We start from the raw sequence: 21,927 nt of genomic DNA, 5'->3' as shown, positions 1-21,927 counted from the left end.
CCTGGAGAAAAGCAGATGATCCTCCATCCCGCAGGTGAACCGGGTCCCGTGGTCTAAGTGGACCAAAGCCTGACCTCCCTGGAAGAGAGAAGAGAGGATTCTGCCAGCAGGTGGCCTTTGAACTTGAACTACATCTTCAGCTCTCGCAGGGGTCTCCAGCCCAATCGGATGAGTTTTGACTTGTAGGACTCCACAATCCCGAGAGCCAATTCCTCCAAATCAATCCATCCATCAGTCAATCATTCCTCCCTCTCTCCTCCTACGCACACACCCAAGCCTATTGATTGGGTTTCTCTACAGGACCAGCAGGACCCAGCCTTGTGGCTCCTTAAAAGGGTGACCCCGACTGACACTTTTTTTTTTGTACCCTGGATTGAACCCAGGGGCACCTCACTCCTGAGTCACATCTCCAACCTTTTACTTTTTATTATTATTATTTTTTTTTTGAGATACGTCCTCGCTAAATTGCTGAGGCCGGCCTCCAACTTTCAATCCTCCTGCCTCAGCCTCCCGAACCACTGGGATGATAGGCGTGCACCAGGGCACCCAGCTTGGGTCCACTGAAGGAATGAGAAGAGTCAAGGTGGGACTAAGGATGAGGTGAGACCCCTGCTCCAGGCTCCAGATGTTTCCAGCACAGAGCGACGGACAGACAGGCAGCCTGAACTTAAATTGAACCAGAGGCAGGGGAATGGCATTTTTGCATTCTCCGTATTCCTGCTCCTCTGGGCTGAGTAATATGTATAAAATGAATGTAGGGACTACCTCCATCCACTGCCTGTGGCCACTAGGTGCACAGGCGACGGCCTCAGGGTCAAGAACAGAGCAGACCCTTAGCCTGGGCAACAAGGATTCCAGCAAAGAGGGCGGGGCGGAAGACAGGGGAGGGTCCAGAGCCAGGGCAAGGGGCCAGAGCCAGGGGCAGGGTGAGAGCCAGGGGGCAGAGCGAGAGGCCAGGGGGCGGGGTCAGAGTCAGGGGCGGGGCGGGAGCCAGGGGGCAGGGTGAGATCCAGAGGGTGGGGCGAGAAACCAGGGGGTGAGGTGGGAGCCAGGGGCGTGGCGAGATGCCGGGGGCGTGGCAAGATCCAGGGGCGGGGCCAGAGCCAGGGGGTGGGGCCAGAGCCAGGGAGCAGCGTGGGAACCAAGGGGGGGGCCAGAGCCATGGGCGGGGCTGGAGCCAGGGGGCAGAGCCAAGAGCCAGGGGCGGGACCCAAGCTAGGGCAAGGGGCGAGAGCCAGGGGGCACGGCGAGAGGCCAAGGGGTGGGGTGGAAGCCAGGGGAGGGGAGGGAGCCATGGGGCAGGGTGAGAGCCTTGGGGTGGGGCCAGAGGCCAGGGGGAGGGGTGGGAGCCAGGGGCGCGGGCGGATGCCAGGGGGCAGGGCCAGAGCCAGGGGCGGGGCCGGAGCCAGAGGGCGTGGCGAGATCCAGGGGCGGGGCCAGAGTCAGGGGCGAGGTGGGAGCCAGGGGGTGGGGCGAGAGCCAGGGAGCTGGGTGGAAACCAGGGGAGGGGCCAGAGCCATGGGGTGGGGGGGCTGGAGCCAGGGGGCAGGGCCAAGAGCCAGGGGCGGGACCCGAGCCAGGGCAAGGGGCGAGAGCCAGGGAGGAGAGCCAGGGGCCAGGGTGAGAGGCCAAGGGGTGGGGTGGGAGCCAGGGGCTGGGCGGATGCCAGGGGGCGGGGCCAGAGTAAGGGGCGGGGCCAGAGCTGGGGCGGGGTCAGAGCCAGGGGCGGGGCCAGAGACCAGGGGTGGGGCGGGAGCAGGGGGCGGGGCCAGAGTCAGGGGCCGGGTGGGAGCCAGGGGGTGGGGCAAGAAACCAGGGGCAGGGTAGGAGCCAGGGAGGTGTGATGGGAGCCGGGGAAGGCAGGCCAGGGGGTGGGATGGGATGCAGGGGCGGGGCGAGAGCCAGGGGCGGGGCGAGAGCCAGGGGCGGGGCCAGAGCCAGGGGCGGGGCCAGAGCCAGGGGCGGGGCCAGAGCCAGGGGCGGGGCCAGAGCCAGGAGCCGCAGCTTGAGGATCTTATGCTAGCTGAGGAGATAAGGCACAAAGCAATTAGTGAGCAGAGTGTATAATTAAGTGCTAAATTGTGTGTTTCACACTGGCTGAGCAGTGGGAGTTCGAGGTGGGGACAGTCTCGCTAGGCTGGAGAGGCTGGGGAAGGCGCTTGGATGCTGGTGGAGGGAGGTGGGAGCCCCTCTGGGGAGGGACGGCCCCTGGCAGGGCAGGGCTCCAGGTGGGGAGCAAGGTAACAGCAGGGGGCGGGGCAAAAGCAGAAGGAGGAGAGATGGAAGGAGCATGCGCAGAAGAGACCCCCAGAGATGGTGAGAGGAGGTGCAGGGGTGAGCATCCCGAGAGGCACTGGACCCCAGGTACCGCATCTGAGAAATGGGGTCGCTGGCTGGGCGCGGTGGTGCACGACTGTGATCCCAGGGGCTGGGGAGGCTGAGGCAGGAGGATCACCAGTTGGAGGCCAGCCTCAGCCACTTAGCAAGGCCCTCAGCAACTCAGCGAGACCCTGTCTCTAAATAAAATGTAAAAAGGGCTGGGGACGGGGCTCAGGGGTTAAGCGCCCCTGGGTTCCATCCCTGGCACCCCAAAAAATTGAGGGGGTGCCTGGACTAGAAAGGAATCCACAGGAGGGCAGGGAGGGCTGGGCTCCCAGCCAGACCAGCCTGGGCCCTGGGGCAGGCGGGCCAATTGCTGCCAAAGGCGCATCTGACCCTAACGTGGCGAGGGAGCCCGGGAGAGCAGGAGATTCCCTCTTGGCAACTTCGTGTTTGCAGTGCGGCTTAGCCTGCCACCGCGTGTTGAACAAATATTGTGACAGGCCCACTCCGTGCACCCAGGGACAGCAGTGGCACTTGGCTGTCACCAAGGGCAGCCAGTAATGGGGGCACTCTGCTCCAGCCAAAGCCTCTTGCTGCATTCCAAAGCATGGTGCCTAGACAAACCCAGAGGAGAGGCAGGGGCGGGGCCTGGCCTCTGTTGCGACCCACCATGGCAGGAAGGAGGCGGCGGCGGGAGACCCCATCTGCTCCACCTGCCATTGATCGGTCCATTCAATCAGCATCATTTTTCCGGGCTCAGTGCGCATGCCTGTAATCCCAACAGCAGGGGAGGCTCAGGCAGGAGGATCACAAGTTGGAGGCCAGCCTCAGCAATTTAGCAAAGCCCTAAGCCACCCAGGGAGACCCTGTCTCTAAATAAAATACAAAATAGGGCTGGGGACGGGGCTCAGGGGTTAAGCACACCTGGGCTCAATCCCTGGTACCCCCCAAAAAAAGAAGAGATTCCCACGGCTCTTTTCACTAGACCCCCCCACCCCCACCCTGCCCTATCTCCCAAGCCTGTCCCTGATCCTAGACTCAGACCTGGTCCTAACCTTACTGTGTGACCTTGGGCAAGACCCCAGCCCTCTCTGGGCCTTCCTGGCGAGACTGGACCTCAGGCTGTGTCAGCGAGGGTCTGCCAGTCCTAAATGCACACATCGCTTTGGTTTCCCAGTCTGCAGCCCCGGGAGGGGTGTGTCTGTGGTCCCCGATTTCTGTATCTTTAAACAAAGCTCCAGATGGGCCTTCTGGGAGGGCTGGCTCTTGGGGACTTTCTACCAATTGGATCCCTGGGGAAGAACAGCCTCCCTCCCTGCCAACTGATCCCTCTACCCACCCATCCATCCATCGGTCCATTCATTCACAACGCGCCTGTCATGTTAACAAGGACACCAAGGGACACCCCGATGACTGAGAAGACAAAGCCGTTTACAAAGAGGTGACAATTAGCACGCCTGTCATCCCAGCGACTCCGGAGGCTAAGGCAGGAGGATCGTGAGTTGGAGGCCAGCCTCAGCAACTTGGCAAGATTCTGCCTCTAAAGAAAATACACAATAAGGCTGGGGAGGGGGCTCAGGGGTCGAGGGCTCCCGAGTTCAATCCCTGGGACCCCCCTAAATGAATTCTTCCTAGAAACGTGGAGGTCAGAGCCTTACTGCTACCTCCACTCAGCTGTCAGACTTGGACATCAGATGTCAGTGTCCCCATCTGTTCCTTTTACAAGATCACCGTGACACTCCGGGAGACCTCTCCATTCATATACCTTCTCAGGAGAGAAGCAGCCTGTCTCGGAATTCGCCATCAGCCTCTTCCACTTGTGCTGTGTGGCCTCGGACAGGTGGCTTCACCTCTCTGAGACTGGATGCTTTTTACCCATAAAATGGAGACCTAATACGTTAGGATGAGATTCTGTAATTCTGTCCCCAGAAGGTCTCAGAAATGACCGTCTCCCAACAGAGGACACTGGGGTGGGGGGTGCAGCCTTGGAGTCCCCTCTCTCACAGTCCCTGTCCCTGCGGATGGGCAGAACCCCAGCCTCTGGGACGGGAGTCCCCTGCGCTTCTACTTAGCAAAGCAAGATACCTCCCCTTTCCTTTGTCTCAAAACCGTGTCCTCGTTGTTGGGTTGGCTTTGGGGACAAGGACGCAGCTTTCAGCAACAATGCCATAAAATGATTCAAGAAAAGCACTTAGCATATACTAAGTGCTTACTAAACACCAGTGCAGGAAGTTGTGAGCTGACCCAGTTCCCTCTCTGGACGGGGGGTGGGGGGGTGTCTGGAGTCAAGGTCGTGGCCAAGGACTGTGGCACGGAGACCAGATTCACAGAAAGCCAGTCTCCAGCCACCTCCTCAGGTGCAGGGTCTAGAGAGAGGTCTCGCCCATTCTCTCTAGTCCAAGGGACACTCGGAGGGTGGAGGACACCGCCCTTGAAGTTCAAGGTGGGCTGGGTGGGGTGGGTAACAGCACCGTGGGGGACCTGGAGCTGGTTTGGAGCCGGGAGAGAGATCTTAGTGAGCAGGGGACATCAGGAAGGATGGAGAGGGTTGGCCAGGAGCCCCACTCCACCGGGAGAGGATTGCAAATGGAGGCTTAGAGGCTCATCCAACCTCCATCCTCTGCTGAGAGCCAGGAGGAGCGGTGGAAGGTGATGTCAGCCGGATCTGCCAAGCCACCAGGCGCTGGGGTTCTATTTTAAGGTGACCAGAGTCCCCCCGGGAGGGTTGGAAGCAGAGCGCTGCGGTGGACTTTCCATTTCACAAAGAGGCCCTGGGCAGGGTCAGCGGAACCCTCAAGCCCAGGGCTCCAGCAAGAAAATAAAGCAGGAGGGAGGCTCTGGGAACTCCGGGTGCGGGGATGGAGGCAAGTTGGGAACAGAGCGGCACCGGTTTTGGGGTTACCAGGGACGTCTGGGGGTGGGGCCGGGAGGGAGGGCGCATCCCAGCCTCCGGGGAGGCTGAGGCAGGAGGATCGCGAGTTGGAGGCCAGCCTCAGCAAAAACGAGGTGCTCAGCCACTCAGGGAGACCCTGTCTCTAAATCAAACACAAAATAGGGCTGAGGATGGGGCTCAGGGGTCGGGTCTGGGGGAGGGGACATCATGGGGACTGTGGGGGTGCGACATGAGCTGGGGCCCGGAGAAGCGATCGGGGCGTGCACAAGGAGGGGTGGGCACAGCTTGGAGCTCCGCCACGTCCATCCGAGGCTGAGCCGCAGGAGCGCGCACCCGACAAGGGACCCGGGGCGTCCCCTCCCCTGCGCTGGTGGCCAAGGAGTGCGCGGTCCTCGGTGCCGCAGCGCCCTCTAGTGGCCACACGGAGAATTGCACCGGGATCACCGCCGCGGAGTCACTGAGCTGGGTCCCCGGGCTGCACCCGGGTTGGGAGACAGCGACACCAGCAGCCGCCCTAGATCCCACGCGGTGGGGACACAGATCGTCAGGGACGCCCGGGAGGTAATGCCCCAGGACTTTGGGCGGCCCCTCCCTTCTCTGCACCGCCCTCCCAGGGGGAACGCGGTCAAGGTCACCCAGAACCCAAAGCCAGGCAGGTCCTGCAGCTGGGTCCTTGCAGAGCTAAGGTGTCGACCAGGATCGTCACAACCCCTGCTGGCCCAGGACCTGGCCTGCAAAGAAGAAGGAAGACCCTCCCCCTTGTCAAGTTCAGCTCTCTTAAAAGATGTCCAGCCCAAAGTAGTGCAGCAGGACTGTCCTTCCAGCAGCTCTGGAGGCTGAGGCCGGAGGATCGCTCATTGGAGGCCAGCCCTCACCAACTTAGCGAGGCCCTCAGCAACTCAGGGAGACCCTGTCTCTAAATAAAATGCAAAATAGGACTGGGGACGGGGCTCAGAGCAACTCCTTGAGTTGCTCGCGGGGCCTCACTTTGGCTGAGGCTGGCCTCCAACTTGCGATCCTCCTGTCTCAGCCTCCAGAGCCGCTGGGATGACAGGTGGTGCAACCACCACGCCCGGTCCCCCTCCTCCTGTCCTTTAGAAAAAAGCTCCTCTCGTCTCCCATCCACGTCACAGTGTGGAGGCGAAGGCCAGGAGACCACCGTCCCAGAGAAATCACGGGGCTCTCAATTCAATTTAAAAACAGTTTAATTATCTAATTGCTTCGCTCTGCGGTTCGGTTGGTTAACACAAGCCATTCCCCAGCCGCTCACAGCCAGCCTAGCAGAAAATTGGCATTTCAGCCAGCCAGGGGGAATTCAAGGCACAAAATGCCAGTGTCCCCAGCTCCCCCCGTCCCCCCCTCAATCCGTGTCCCCTGCACCCATTCCCAGCCCCATGTGAAGTCCAACCACCTGTGAGACTCAGAATGGGGTCCCTGAAAATCTGCACATGGGCAAGGAGCATGCTGGGTGGCTTGTGTGTGTGTGTGTGTGTGTCCCTAGCCCCTGGGGACGTCCCTGCTAACGTGCTTACCTAAGCATGCCTTTCTTTTCTTCATTTTTAATTCAGGCCTTCAAATAGGAGACATGCAAATAAAGCAAAAATATATATTTTGTGGGGAGGGTCTCAGGCATTGAACCCAGGGGTGCTTCACCCCTGAGCCCTGTCCCCAGCCCTTTTTATATCTTATTGAGAGACAGGGTCTCGCTGAGTGGCTCAGGACCTCGCTAAGTTTCTGAGGCTGGCCTCCAACTTGTGATCCTCCTGCCTCAGCCTCCCGAGCCGCTAGGAGGACAGGTGTGCGACCACACCCAACACACACACACACACACAAATGTTCATGAAAATATAAACAGGTTTGTGACTAACATGAGCCCGTCTTTCCCCACGCCTGACCCAAGATTGCCAGCTCCCTTCCCCCAAGGACAAACAGGGGTATTGGATTATTTATGCCGGGCGCCATGGGGCACACGCCTGTCATCCCAGCAGTTGGGGAGGGGAGGCTGAGGCAGGAGGATTGCTAGTTGGAGGCCAGCCTCAGCCACTTAGCGAGGCCCTAAGCTACTCAGCGAGACCCTGTCTCTAAATAAAATATATAAAGGGCTGGGGACGGGGCTCAGGGGTTCAGCACCTCTGGGTTCAATCCCCAGAGGTATCTTGGCCAGGCAAGGTTGCCTGCAATCTCAGTGGCTCAGGAGGCTGAGGCAGGAGGACTGCAAGGTGGAGGCCAGCCTCAGCCACTTAGCGAGGCCCTAAGCCACTCAGTGAGACCCTGTCTCTAAATAAAATAGAAAATAAGGCTGGGGATGGGGCTCTGTGGGTAGAGCACTTGCCTCATATGCACAAGGGCCTGGGTTCAATCCCCAGCACTACCAAATAATAATAATAATAATAATAATAATAATAATAATAATCATTATTATTATTATTATTTCGATAAGTTGCTGAGGTCAGCCTTGAACTTGAGATCGTCCCACAGGGGTCACAGAATGGTCCACATAGACCAAGAGGACCTGTCAGGACTGGCTTTGGGGAGCCCCCCGTCTGAGGCTTGTGCATGGGTGGTGGTTGTGATTTTATTGTTGTTTGAGGTTTTTGTTTGTTTTTAGGAGCAGAAAATCGGGTCGTGTGTGACATCTCCTCCCATTGACACTGTGACAGCTAATTCTCCAAATATCACGCAAGTCCCCCGGGGCATCTCAATGTGGGGCGATGATAAAGGTTAGTATTTAGAACCGGAGCAAGAGGGAAAGACCTAGAACCTTCTAGAAGGTTCTTCTCGCAGAGGGGTTCCCAGAGCCAGACGAGATGGGAAACAGCTCACGTCCCCCAAATCTGGGAGGACAGTGTCCTCGGGGGTGGCCCCCAGGACATCACTACGGTCTGGCCAGGCAGAACCCAGTGGGTGTCCCAGGGCCTTGGAGCCCCCTAAGGGGATCTTGGCTGGACCGGCTTTCCAGAAGCTTCTCAGGGGGTGGTTGGATCAGGATCTGCCGGATGCCTTCAGCTGAAAACGTAGGGTGCTTGGGTGGCCAGCAGGGGCCCCCTGGTCACCAGGACCAATTGCACGGCCAGCAGCCCAGACCCCATGCAGCCCTGGGGTCTCCCCCCCCCCCCAGAGTGCACCTCTCAGGGGCCAGGCCCTGGGTTCGATCCCCAGCACCAGCTTAAAAAAGATCAAATAAACAAAATAAAGGTATTGGGTCCATCTACAACCAAAAGTATTTAAAAAAAAAAAAAAAGAATACAAGCAGCAATCCATGTGGGCGAGGATGTGGGGACAAGGTCCATTCAGCCATGGCTGGTGGGACTACAAATTGGTGCGGCCACTCTGGAGAGCAGGGTGGAGATTCCTCAGAAAACTGGGAATGGAACCACCATGGCACCCAGCTATGCCACTCCTCGGTTTACACCCAAAGGACTTAAAATCAGCACACGACAGGGACACAGCCACATCAATGTGCACAGCAGCTCAACTCACAATAGCTCAACTGGGGAACCAACCTAGGTGCCCTTCAACAGGGGATGGATAAAGAAACTGTGGTCCATATACACCGTGGAATATTACTCAGCCATCAAGAAGGAAGAAATGATGGCATTTGCTGGTCAATGGATGCAGCTGGAGACGATCACGCTGAGTGAAATAAGCCAGTCCCCAAAACCAAAGGCTGAGTGTCCTCTCTGATATGGGGACACTGACTCACAATAGGGGGGCAGAGAATAGCAGTTCACTGGATGAGACGCAGGGGAGTGGAGGGAAGGGAGGGGAGGGACTGGGAGAGACAGGGGAATGAATGGACGTCCCTTTCCCATGTTCACATAGGAACCCACGACCAGGGACACCCCACAGCAGGTCCAGCCACGGGAGTGGGACGTCACACCCTGTGTGGGTGGGACATGGCAGGTTGCTCGCTGCTGTCACAGGGAGCTAAGGAGAGGAAATAAAAAATATATTTTTTTTAAAGTGGAGGGTAAAGGAGCCCAAGGGACCATAGGAGCTGTTCCTGATCCCGCTGTCCCCACTCGCCCCAGAACCATCAGACCCGACCTGCCTGGGGAGGTGGCTCAGGGGGTAAGCGTCCCCTGGGTACAATCTCCAGTACGACACCACCTCCCCGCCAAAAAAAATCGGTCTTCGTCTGTCTTCAGAATCTAACAGCTAGTTTCACACCCCACGCTCATCTCAAGGGAGTAATTAATTATGCTAATTATGAATAATAACTATTATTAATGACATTAATGATTATTAATAATGACAGTCCTGATAATTACACATCAGAGGAGCTTAACCACGGAGCCACATCCCCATCCCTTTTTCTATTTAGAGACAGGATCTCACTCAGGGCCTCGCTAAGGGGCTGAGGCTGGCCTCCACCTTGCGATCCTCCTGCCTCAGCCTCCCCAGTGGCTGGAATGACAGGCGGGCACCACTACACCAGGCACAGGGCAGGTCTTTGGAGAAACTGCAACCTTGAGAGATCCAGAAGGATCTTGTGTTTGCCCCCTGCCCTGGGGGTGGGGGTCTGAATCCCAATGTAGAACATTCTGGAATGCAGTCTTCGGACAGATTTTGGGTGCAGTTCTGGCCTCCAGGGGAGGGTGGATCTTGTCTGGAAGGCCAGGCTGACTCTGAGCCCTGAGAAGAGCCAGAGTCACTCCCCTCCTGGTGGCTCACACCAAGGCTGAACTTTGGCCCTGCCCCCTCCCTGCTCCTCCAAGGGGGCCTCTTCCACTGCCACCAGGGGACAAATGTGCCAGCTCCACCCCCCCACCCCCGCCTCTACAGAGGCACTTCCAGGGCGGTTGACATCTTTGAATGACCCTTGGTTGAGCCAAGAGGAGCCCCCTCACTCTGCCCGGAGGAACCCGCCGGCTCCACCTTCTAGAAACTTCCACATCAACACTTTCTACTCTTTTCCTTTTTATTAAAAAATAAATCAAGAAAATATACACGCCACCGCTGGTCCCCCACGCTGTGCGCTTGGAGGAGACCAGTGGCTGCGGAGTGGGGCAGTGAGGGGAGGTGGGCAGCAGCCATCCTGTGCAATGAGGTTCTGTCCCTGGGAGACCAGTCTGGCCTGCTGAGCGGGGCGAGGGGATGGAAAAAGGACGAGGGGTTCCCGGCTGGAGCACTGGCCACCAAGGGAACTGGGGGCTGGGGGGCAGGAGGTGCAGGCCTTGCCCCCCACCCTTCATCTGCTCCACCTAGGAGTCCGGCCTTGGCCCCTGTGTCCCGTCTGTCCCCGCAGGTCCAGGGAGGCCGCTCTCAGACGTTGATGGCCTTCCACCGATCGCTGTCGGTGCTGTTGATGCTGCCCGTGTGGCAGGGCATGGACGCCACATCGTCCAGGTAGGCTACGCCCGCGGAATCGAACTGTGTGCTGGAATAGGAGGCAGTCGAGGCCCCAGCAGCCCCCGCGGCCTCCAAGCCTTCCCGCCGGGCCACGGCGTAGGGCTGGGGCAGGTGCACGTCCGGCTCCTCCGTCTCGTCCACTTGGCATTTATAGGAGAACAGGATCTTGGGCTCCGAGCTGGTGGGTAGGAGAGAGAGGATTGGGGGCCTCACCCTGGGAGTCCAGAGAGGCCCAGGTATGGAAGCCCACCCTAAGAAGGTCACCGCCCAGACTGGGGTCCTAGAGGTGGAACTGGGGCGCTTCACCACGGAGCCCCATCCCCAGCCCTTTTTAAAAAATTTTTAATTTTGTGACAAGAATCTTGCTAAGTTGCTTAGGGCCTCCCTAAATTGCTGAGGCTGGCCTCCAACTTGCGATCCTCCTGCCTCGGCCTCCTCAGTTCCTGATATGACAGGCACAAGCCTTGTTTTCAATCCTGCCCTGTGGTGTCGACTGGCTACATCAATGCCAGCACATAGTAGGTGCTCAGCGAAAGCTTGCTTCATGAATGAGTGCAAGACAGCAACGCGGGGCGGCAGGCCCAGCCACTCTCTCCTGGGGAAAGTGCCCTAGTCCGCGTTCACGGACGGCCTGGTCCATCTGTTTGCAGACGTGTACGTGCACGTAGGCGCGAGACTGCGCGGGTGCACGTCTAGGCGCATGCGCGTACATACACTATGCAAGCCTTGCCTTCTATCCGAGTGCGGCTACCACCCCGCGCATGCGCAGGAAGCAAATGGCGCAGTCTCACTGTCCACCACGTGAGGGCACCCGTGGCCCTGGAACCTTGGTGTGCTGGACAGAGAGCAGGTCGGGGACCGGCCAGACTCACCCAAAGAAGCCCCTGAGGAAGGCCACGTAGATGAGCGGCGCGAAGAAGCTGAAGTAGAGGAAAGTGGTGGCGTCCACACAGCTGGAGATGGGGACGGCTTATCATCAGTGCCACTGGCCCTGAGGCTCCGGGGCCACCCTGTCCTCCAGGTCCACAGACTGCTCGGCCATGCCCAGACCCCGCCCCCGTGCTGGGTCAGACTCCTCCCTCACTCTATCAGACTCCGCCCTCACCCTGAGTCAGGCCACGCCCCCACCTAGGCAAGGCCACACCCTCTTCCCTAGGCCAGGTCCCACCTTTATCCCCAACCCTGCCAGGCCCCGCCCTCACCCTGGGTCAGGCCCCGCCCTCACCCTGGGTCAGACTCCGCCCTCACCCTGGGCCAGGCCCCGCCCTCACCCTGGATCAGTCCCCGCCCCTACCTGGGCCAGGCCCCGCCCTCACCCTGGGCCAGGCCCTGCCTTCATCCTGGGTCAGTCCCCGCCCCTACCCTGGGTCAGACTCCGCCCTCACCCTGGGTCAGTCCCCACCTCTACCCTGGGCCAGGCCCCGCCTCTACCCTGGGCCAGGCCCCGCCCTCACCCTGGGCCAGGCCCCGCCCCTACCCTGGGTCAGACTCCGCCCTCACCCTGGGTCAGTCCCCGCCTCTACCCTGGGCCAGGCCCCGCCCTCACCCTGGGCCAGGCCCCGCCTCTACCCTGGGTCAGTCCCCGCCTCTACCCTGGGCCAGGCCCCGCCTCTACCCTGGGCCAGGCCCCGCCCTCACCCTGGGTCAGTCCCCGCCCCTACCCTGGGCCAGGCCCCGCCCTCACCCTGGGTCAGTCCCCGCCCCTACCCTGGGCCAGGCCCCGCCCTCACCCTGGGTCAGTCCCCGCCCCTACCCTGGGCCAGGCCCCGCCCTCACCCTGGGTCAGACTCCGCCCTCACTCCCCCCCACCCCCAGAACCTTGTCCCCTCCGGAGCCCCCGCCTACCAGAGGCCCTCGATGACGTCGGCGCACAGCAGCGCGCTCCCCAGCCCCTGCAGCAGGTTGAGCAGCGCCAGGATGCCCGCGTACACGTAGAAGCTCCTCCGCGCTGGGGACCAGAGGGTCCTGAGGGGCTGTCCCTGGCCTCCCCCACCCTTCGCGCCCCGGGGGTGGGGTCCTCCCGCCCAGGATCCCTCAGCTCTAGGCCAGCTATACCCCCCATCCCTGTCCCTGCTGTGTCCCCGTCCCAGCTGCTCACAGGGCAGGGAGATGCGCTCCTTCAGCGGCGTCTTGGGGAGGATCACGATCAGGGAGTAGGCCTGCGGAGAGGAGACGGAGAGGGTGGGCCTCCTGGTCCAGGCTGCCCCCAACCGGGCACCCAGCCCCCTGCCCGCCAGCCCAGCTCACCAGGAAGAAGAAGCAGGAGCTGACCAGCCAGAACTGGCGGCCCCCGTGCCCGTAGATGTTGAAGTCCTCCGCGGAGAGGTGGGAGTCCGGGTACAGGATCTCCAGGGTCCCCTGCAGGCAGGCAGGCAGGCAGGGGGAGCCTCCAGAGGCTGCCACCACCCGCTAAAGGCCTCCCCCAGCCTCCCCTGGCTCTCAGTCACAGGCCCAGCCTGGGGACCTGTCCTGGGGGGAGTGCTCCTCTGGTTCTATTTATTAAGATGGTAGGTTCTCGCTGGGCACACGCCTGTCTTCCCAGGGACGCGGGAGGCTGAGGCAGGAGGATCGCAAGGTGGAGGCCAGCCTCAGCCAATTAGCAAGGCCCTCAGCCCCTTAGCGAGGCCCTGAGCCACTCAGCGAGACCCTGTCTCTAAATAAAATGCAAAACAGGGCTGGGGACGGGGCTCAGGGGGGGGATGAGGGCCCCTGGGTTCCATCCCTGGTCCCCCCCCAAAAATAAAGATGGTGGGTTCTGAGCCTTCCTGCTCCCCACTGGGTCAGAACATAGGAGCCCCCAGCACTTTCCTGGCTAATAGGCAATCGATCTGTCACACTCCACCGATTGACATCGGCCCAGCCCTCCTGTGCCCCGTGCACCCCGCCTCTTACCTGGGTGACAGAATAGGCCAGGGAGAGCACGGTGGTAATGGCTAACACCCGCTTGATACTTGACTTGCTCTCCAGGTGACCTGGAAGAGACAGGCTGGTCAGTCCGTGGAATCCAGCCCCGGGTAACCGGGTCGGGGTTGGTCCCAGCCAGGCAGGGGACAAGGGAAGAGCCCCAGAGCCCCCGGCGTCACACGCACCAAACGCAAGACCCAGGATGACCACGCTCAGCTCTATGGCCAGCAAGAAGAAGCGGGTGATCTCCCACAGGATCTGCACACAGAGCGGGCAGGGCGTCAGGCCAGGACTGGGTCCCCCCCAAGCCAACCCCCTGCAGCGGGCCCTGTCACACCTTGTCGGCAACAGTGCTGACGGTCATCGACACCACAGCCCGGGCGATGCCCACCAGGGCCACCACGAACACCTGGTGGGGGAGGGCGGGGATGGGGAGGGGGCGTCAGGCCACAGCTGGGACAGTAAGCCACCCCACTGCTACAAGACTCTCTTGAGACCTCAAGGATGGAAGGATTCCAAACTAGACCACAGGGAGGCAGGGAGGCTGGGAGCGGCCTCCAGGAGGCAAGGCTCAGAGACATGGATAGCCTCCGCGGCTGCTGACCTCAGGCCTGCCCCTTCCATTTGGGCCCCGATTTCCTGCCTTGCACCCGAGGGCTTAGCAGGGGTGAGCCAAGGAGGCTCTGATCCCAGCTCCGCTGCCATCCCGCTCCGCGACCTCAGGCAAGTGACTGTACCTCGGTGCCTCTTTGTTTTCTTTTTGTGATACTGGGGATTGAACCCAGGGGTGCTGAGCCACTGAGCCCCGTCCCCAGCCCGTTTTTATATTTTATTGAGAGACAGGTTTTCACTGAGTTGCTTAGGGGCTCCTTAAGTGGTTGAGGCTGGCCTCCAACTTGCGATCCTCCTGCCTCAGCCTCCCAAGCTGCTGGGATGACAGGTGTGCACCACGGTGACCAGCCGTGCCTGTTTTTCCATCTATAAGACAGGAGTAAAAGTCACACCTGCTGTCCTTGGCTGGTGGTGGCATCAGATGGGTTAATATCATGTGGCAGAAGCCATGCCTGGCATCCGGGAAGGGCTAAGTGCCTTCGGAATTATTCTGTCTGTGGTTTCTAATTTGGAGACGCAGAGGAATTGGGGAAAAGGAGCCCACAGAGGACTCGGGCTCAGCAGGTTTTGCAGAAATGCCTGGGCATGGCACCTGTCACCTCCGTCTACCTGGGGTCTGTGCCCTTCCTCTAGAAAAGAGCCTTCTTCCAGCCGGGTGCTGTGACACACGCCTGTCATCCCAGCAGCTCGGGAGGCTGAGGCAGGAGGATCTCGAGTTGGAGGCCAGCCTCAGCCACTTAGCAAGGCCCTGAGCAACTCAGCGAGACCCTATCTCTAAATAAAATATAAAAAGGGGCTGGGGATGGGGCTCAGGGGTTAAGCACCCCTGGGTTTAGTCCCTGGTACCAATAAATAAATCAATGTGCTCCAAAGAAGTCTCCAGAAATGGACAGATGGACAGAGATTACTGTGGACCTTTTCCTACCCGGCTTCCCCTGCGCTCTACTGCCAGTTCTGCAATTTTCTTTTAGGGACCATCCACCTCCTTCAGTCAACGTGATCTGGTGGCGCGCCCAAGAGCCCCTTTCCGTGCCATCACGGTGTCTGGCTCAGGGTGCACCATTCAGAGGACATGCCAGGCCTACCTACCCTGGTACCCCTATAACAGAGGCACCCTCTGATGGAACGACATTAGCGCAAGCTGCTCTTGACCGTCTTTGACACCACATGGCGGGGAGGGGGAACATATCTGAGCTAAGGCCAGCAGAGAGCAGAGTCAAGAAGCCCTGCTGACATCCTTTCACCTCCTGGATCCAGCCATACCTGAAGCTTGCTTTTTATTCCAGAGAGAGAGTGAATTCCCCCCCTCCCCTTCTTTAATTTTGGCTCCAGCCCGTGGGAGTTGGGTTTTCTGTCACCAATGGGAGTGAACTCACCAGGATGTAGAAGGTGATAAAAATGGGGCTGGAGGTGACGCGGATCTTGGCCCGAGCAAATGGAAGTTTCCAGAGCAGGAAGATGAAGAAGAGCACGTTGGGAATGAGCAGCAGGAGGTCCCAGTACCGGACCCTGACAGAGGGGTGCAGAGCAGGTGGCTGATGCGCTGGGGCATCCCTCCTCCTACCCAGACCCCTCCCCACACACCCCCGGGGATGGCGCAGGCGCACTTGGAGGTGCTCAAGTCTTCCCACCCTAGCCCCTCCCTGCACAACCCCCGGACAGCGCAGGCGCAAATGGAGGTGCCAAGGTCCTCCCACTCCAGCCCCTCCCTGCACGCCCCCTGGACAGCGCAGGCGCACCTGGGGGTGCCGATGTCCTTATAGAGCAGCAGCAGGCAGCGGTGGGGCACGGTGATGTTGGGCGCCAGGGGTGGCTCCGAGCTCCCGTTGGCGCCTCCCGGGGCGGACATCCTGCCGCAGCGCCCTGAGGAGCCAAGACCCTAGGCTTAGGGGGGCCTCTGGGTCTCAGGCCCCCAGGGAAACACAGACCCCAGAGGGGCTCCCACACAGAGAACAGCCTTCAGGGTAGAGGCCCAGCCTCTAGTCTCAGCCTCTACCTTAGGACCCCCCAAGCAATAACAAAGCCACCCCCTTTTCTCTTAGAGGCTTCCTTTGCAGCTGGGAGTGGCCCCCTGGCTGATTTTTTTCCCCCCTCAGGGAGGCATGAATGGAATGAGGTTTACCCTTTGCATTGGCTAGAATATGGGTGTGATGGTGGGAGCAAGGGCAGCCATTTTAGGCCATGAGAAAGAAGCCATGTGTTTCGATTACAAGCTCAAAATCATGTATTGGAGGATAACGAAGCTGTAAGAATGTGTGCCCCTCCATGCATGTCCTGGCCTGTTTCCATAGAGTGTCATGCAACAAATAATCATCTTGTTATTTTGACTTTTGTTTCCATAGCTAAGCCCAAATTCCAAAGAATATAAAGCAGTATTGCTTTGGATTGGGTGGCCAGACGAGGTGACATCTGAACAGAGATCTAAATAAGGGAGGAGGCAGCCTTGGGGGGGGGGGACAAAATCTGGATAAACAACATTGTAGGGAAAGAAAAGTAGGTGCAAAGGCCCTGAGGTAGATAGAGACACACTTGGCAAAAGGGCGGGTGGGGGGAGAGTAGGCCAGGGTAGTTGGAGAGGTAATGTTAGCAGGGCCAGATCGTATGGGGCAATCTGCCCGTATGCAGGGTGATTTCATGCTAACTGCGACCAGAAAGGTATCCGAAAGGGAGGTGACAAGGTCCCAACTTGTGCCTACCGTGGCTGCCAGGGAGAATGGTCTCACATATTAGAGTGGAGAGAGGGAGACCCTGAGGAGCTACTCTAATCCCACAAGGGGTCTCACCATTACCCTGCTTCAAACCCCCCACCATGCGATTTAACATGCCTGACTCCACCCCTTCCCAACTCCACGGAATGTGCACGTGACCTCAGCCTGGCCAATCAGGAAGCTCCATCTCCCTGACCAATGAGAATCTGCCCTGAGACTTTTGCAGTCAGTACCCGGAAGTGGAGACTCCACCAACCCAAACGCCTGAAAAACTCCAGCTACCATTGTGTGATTGACAGGGCTTGGACTTCTGGCTCTGCCACATGCTTGCTGTGTGACCTTAGGTGAGTCACTTCCCCTCTCTGGGTGTCACAGGGATAATAACACCCACCTGGCCAGGTTGTTTGTTTTAAGGATCAAACAAAACCAGACCCACAAAATGTCCACCAAAGCCACACACAGACAAAGAAATTGCTGCTTCCCTGCCTGAAGCAGGGCTTATCAGATGCTCTTTCTACCAGTCCCCTGCTAACAAGTAGGGACAAGAGTGTGGCCATTGGACCTGTGTCTCTTCCAGTGACCACACTGGAGTTATGTGCTGTGGGCCATTCCAGAATTGTCATTATGTCTCAAAGCTGCTAAAATAACTGAAAAAGTGATTTTTATTTTATTTTATTTTTTTAAATACAGCTGGGCGCAGTGGCGCACGCCTGTCATCCCAGAGGCTTGGGAGGCTGAGGCAGGAGGATCGCAAGGTGGAGGCCAGCCTCAGCCACTTAGTGAGGCCCTGAGCAACTCAGCAAGACCCTGTCTCTAAGTAAAACACAAAATAGGGCTGAGGATGGGGTTCAGGGGTCAAGTGCCCCTGAGTTCAATCCCCAGTGCCAAAAAATTTTTTTAAATTAAAAAAAAAAAATAAAAAGGTACATGTCTCTTTCTTTCTTTTTTTAATCTAATCTTCTTTTTCTAAACCTCTCCTCCCTGATCTTCTCCTCCCTGATCTCCCCTCCCTGATCTCCCCGCCCTAGTCTCATTTTCTCTGAGTCCCCTCTCTAACGGCCCCAGTCCCTGCTGATGGGCAGAATCATAGCCTCTGGGACAGGAGGCTCTGATTGCTGTGTGACCTTAGGTGAATCACTTCCCCTCTCTGGGTGTCACAGGGATAATCTCTCGTTAGCTAGCAAAGCAAGAAGCCTTCTTTTTACCTTTTTCTCAAAACCTCCTTAATGGATTGGCATCTGGACCCAGGAGCGAGCTGCCGGTGACATTCCCACCTAGGGGCCCAGGTGCTTGCTTGTTCTCTAGCCAGCACACAGGTCCAGGTCTGGTCATCTGAGTCTCAGCCCTGTCATTACCTCCTTTGAGGAAGCCACCTTAACTATGTCTCCGGGCCAGCTCACCTGGGTTTTGTTTACAGGGCCTGACCTCCTTTCCCAGCCGTCCTCAGTAGGGCAGAGTGCTTGGGGAGGCTGAGGCAGGAGGATCGCCAGTTGGAGGCCAGCCTCAGCAACTCAGTGAGACCCTATCACTCAATAAAAAGTTAAAAAAAAGGGGCTGGGGACGGGGCTCAGAGGTCAAGCACCCCTGGGTTCAATCCCCAGGACCAAAGTGGAGGTGGGGGGAATACCACAGCGGCCCTGGTTGTGTGTCCACATGGCCCAGTCCCCCAGCGCAGAGCTGGTACAAAGTAGGTTCTCAATAAAACGTGAGGACAGGCGCGATTGACAGCTGGGGCTGCGGGGAGACGGGGGTCCCCCCACAGTGCCCAGCTTGCTGAGAGGTGAGGGGACACTCAGTCTGCCATTGCCGGCCACTCGCCTGTGACCTCGGTCCCCTGGGGGTAGAGTCCTTGGCCTTCAAGGTGTCCCTGGGCCTTTACCCAGAGTTGACTTATAAACAGTGCCGGCCTCCTCTGGGGGCAGGTGCTGCCACCGTGTTTATGCACAGGGACGCTGTGACCCTTCAGGCCGCAGGGGGCCCAGGTCCCTGCCCGACCCCTCCCCTGTCGCTGTCCCCAAGGGTCCCCAAGTCCCCTCTGCCCTCTTCCTGTAAATCACCCCTCCCCCCCAGGCCTCTCTCAAACTTCCCCAAAGCTGCCTGGTGAGGCTGAGCCCTGAGTGGGACGGGGACCTTCGTGGGGGACCTTCTTGGGGACAGGCGGGCCACTGTCCCTACAGGAGGAGGGAGGACTTCGTGCCGGCCTGGAGGTGGCAGGAGGTGGGGAGAGGGTCGCCTTCTCACCTGAGAGCCCCGGGGCAGCGCTCAGGCCTGGCCGCCCGGGCCGCCCATCCACTGTCGCCGCCGGGTGCCCAGGACCCAGCTCAGCTCCGGGGACTCCGGCCTTCAGCGGCCAGGGTCGGCGGCAGGGGACGGGGAGCGTCGCGCAAGAGTCTCGGAAGCCAGTTCCACGCGAATGGGGGGCGGTGGGCGAGGTGGGAGAGACGTCACCAGCGCGCAGGGCCCGCCAGCCCCGAGGTCACCGAGCAGCCCTTCCCAGCAGCGGCGACCCAGAAAGCCGGAGCGTGTTTTTCGCCCATCCGAAACTGCGAAAACATCCACAGTCCCTACTTGAAACACTCAGGCCCGCCCCCCCGGCCCTCGACAGCCAATCGGGATAGACCTCTTACCGAAACGAGCGGAGGCGACCAATCAGATCTCTAAGAGGCGGGGCGCCCCGCGAATCTCTTAAAGAGACCGTACCGGGCCGCTGGGGCGGGGGGATGGCGAAGCTGCTGGCCGGGGCTCACCCGGAAAGCGGTGCGGAACCGCGGGCTGGAGGACAGAAGGCCACCCGCTTCCTCGCCGCGCCTGCAGCTGTCAGCAGCTGTCAACCGACCCGATCGCCGCCAGCCGGCCACTTCCCCCAGCCAGGGTGGCCGCCTTTGGACGGTCCAGGGCGGAGCCTCCAGGGACCGCCCTGTCGCGTGCCACCGCCCCAGGCGCCCAGCACTGGTGACCTCTGGTCACCTGCCCGAGGAAGGAAGGGCAGGAACGTCCCTCCCTCTGCACCACGCAGTTCCCCCAGCGCGGCCCGCCACCTCAGCGTCCCAGCCACTCCTCCTAACAACCCCGCGGCGGGAAAACGGAGGCCACTCCACTAGGAAGCCACCAAGCTGGGACGCCAATTTTTTTTATATCATTTTACTTGGGGGGACACCAGGGATGGAACCCAGGGACGCGTAACCCCTGAGCCCCATCCCCAGCCCTGTTTTGCATTTTATTTAGAGACAGGGTCTCGCTGAGTTGCTCAGGGTCTCGCTCAGTGGCTGAGGCTGGCCTCCAACTTGCGATCCTCCTGCCTCAGCCTCCCCAGCTGCTGGGACTGCACCATACCTGGCTTCTTTTCTGTTTGTCTCAAGACTACAGGCCTCCTCTGGAGCACAGGGGGTGGGGGGTTCTATAATTACCAAAATACACAATTCTGCATTTTTATGCTCTTGAATTTTGGACCCCACATGTAGGTTTCTGTGAATTCTATTGTATTTGTGGAATAGTTGAGGGCACCAATAAAAGCCATTGGTCGTGTATAGCCATCAGAGACCAAGGGGATGCACTTGACCCTCAAGGTTGAAGACGTCACTAAAAAAACTGATGCGCTCAGTAGTTGGCAGCAGGCCCATCAGGGTTCCTTGGTCGAAATGATAAAAATCAAGAGAAAGTCCTCAAACACCAACCTCACCCACGACGGACCAAGACAACCCACACCAGAGAAAAAATGGCAGAGATCAACGCTACCTTTTTTTTAAAATTTATTTTGGGTACCCAGGATGGAACCCAGGGGTGCTTAACCCCTAAGCTCTGTCCCCAGCCCCTTTTTCTATTTTATTTAGAGACAGGGTCTCGCTGAGTGGCTTAGGGCCTCACTAAGTGGCTGAGGCTGGCCTCCACCTTGCAATCCTCCTGCCTCAGCCTCCTGAGCCGCTGGGAGACAGGCATGGGCCCGCGTAGCACCCCTCTTGACCACCTCCATCATGTTTGGGGGTTGGTCCCCACCACAAGAAGATGAATAATCCCTCTCCTCATATACTCGGGGTCACTTTTCTTACCCTGTCTACTTTTCTGTGCCTTATGGGTGAGCGGGCCTGGCTCAATTCATCTGCCTAGTGTGGACTGATCCTCTGGGAGGCCACAGATACTTGGGGTGTGGCCTTCCATCTGGCCACACCCCTCTTCTATCCCTATCAGGAATCCTTCGCATTTACAGGAACCCATCAAGGTGGCAAGGGCGGTCTTGCCCGAGGCCCTGGGGGGACTGGACCACCCTTTGCTAGTCTGAGAGGAGCTAAACCACTGTGTGACATTCTTCTGAGCCTTGTTCTGGTTGACCCTGTGGATGTCATTGAGCTCATCAGGCTGGATGACCAAGTGACTAGTGAATGGGGGACTTTGAGAGAGGTGCTCCAGAAGGTAGAAGATCAACCGTAGGAAGAATGAGGGACTTGTCCCAGCGGCTCAGGAGGCCTGAGGCAGGAGGATCGCAAGGTGGAGGCCAGCCTCAGCCATTTAGCAAGGCCCTGAGCCACTCAGCGAGACCCTGTGTCTCAATAAAATAGAAAAAGGGGCTGGGGACGGGGCTCAGGGGTGAAGCGCCCCTGGGTTCAATCCCTGGTACCCTCAGCTCAGACTCCCTAGGAAGACCTCCAGATCTTTTGTGATGCGATCTTTGGGGATGTCCCTCCCTGGGGTTAACAACCTGTTAACCAGATCCAAGGAATGGCTTCCACGCCCACTCCGCGAGCAGACGGACAGCTTCGCACATGCCATTCCTTTTAGCTGGACAACGTCCTGGCCTCTTGGCTCCTCTGGATGAGGATGACTCGGATCAGACTATCAGATGAACTTCCCACCCAACCAGCGTGCGGAGCCTTGGAGCATTTGCAGAAGTGCACCGGTCCGCTCCTCAAACAGGAAGCCGTGCTCCTCCACCAAGGCTCTGGGACTCCGTGGCCTCGTCTAGAAAATGGCCCTACCTTGATCAAGGTCACGCCGCTCCGTCGGCGGGGTCGGTCCCCCAAGTCCCCCGCGGCGGCAGGCAGCTCTCCCCCGGCTGCTGGTCTGTCCAGCGCAGCGAGCGCCGAGCTCCAGGAGGCGGCGTGGGCGTGGCCTCAGCCGCGTGGGCGTGGCCTCGGGCAGTAC

The 21,927-nt window shown here is 59.0% G+C and overlaps 1 protein-coding gene across 7 annotated transcripts; it reads right to left on the bottom strand.

The window, feature by feature from the left end:
• Nucleotides 1-10,118: 10,118 nt before the first annotated feature.
• On the bottom strand, nucleotides 10,119-21,895 carry TPRA1 (transmembrane protein adipocyte associated 1). Of its 7 annotated transcripts, none has more exons than XM_081275929.1 (12): nucleotides 21,762-21,895; nucleotides 19,033-19,334; nucleotides 15,823-15,946; nucleotides 15,460-15,592; nucleotides 13,809-13,880; nucleotides 13,657-13,729; nucleotides 13,460-13,539; nucleotides 12,815-12,925; nucleotides 12,666-12,726; nucleotides 12,413-12,515; nucleotides 11,440-11,520; nucleotides 10,119-10,745 (listed from the first exon to the last, which is right to left on the bottom strand). In XM_081275929.1, exons 3-12 carry the CDS (start codon nucleotides 15,930-15,932, stop codon nucleotides 10,481-10,483), a joined length of 1,089 nt encoding a protein of 362 aa, XP_081132055.1. In that variant the 5' UTR covers nucleotides 15,933-15,946; nucleotides 19,033-19,334; nucleotides 21,762-21,895; the 3' UTR covers nucleotides 10,119-10,480. The 7 variants fall into 7 exon arrangements, with proteins under 7 accessions (XP_081132055.1, XP_081132054.1, XP_081132056.1 ...); XM_081275928.1 differs by lacking the exon at nucleotides 21,762-21,895 and adding an exon at nucleotides 19,419-19,748; XM_081275930.1 differs by lacking the exon at nucleotides 19,033-19,334 and having other exon boundaries at nucleotides 21,762-21,890.
• Between the last annotated feature and the right edge of the window lie 32 nt (nucleotides 21,896-21,927).

The sequence above is a fragment of the Spermophilus citellus genome (genome assembly GCF_964194105.1).
Source record: "Spermophilus citellus genome assembly, chromosome: 19".
Lineage (NCBI taxonomy): Eukaryota > Metazoa > Chordata > Mammalia > Rodentia > Sciuridae > Spermophilus > Spermophilus citellus.
This window is presented reverse-complemented; position numbering and strand designations above follow the sequence as displayed.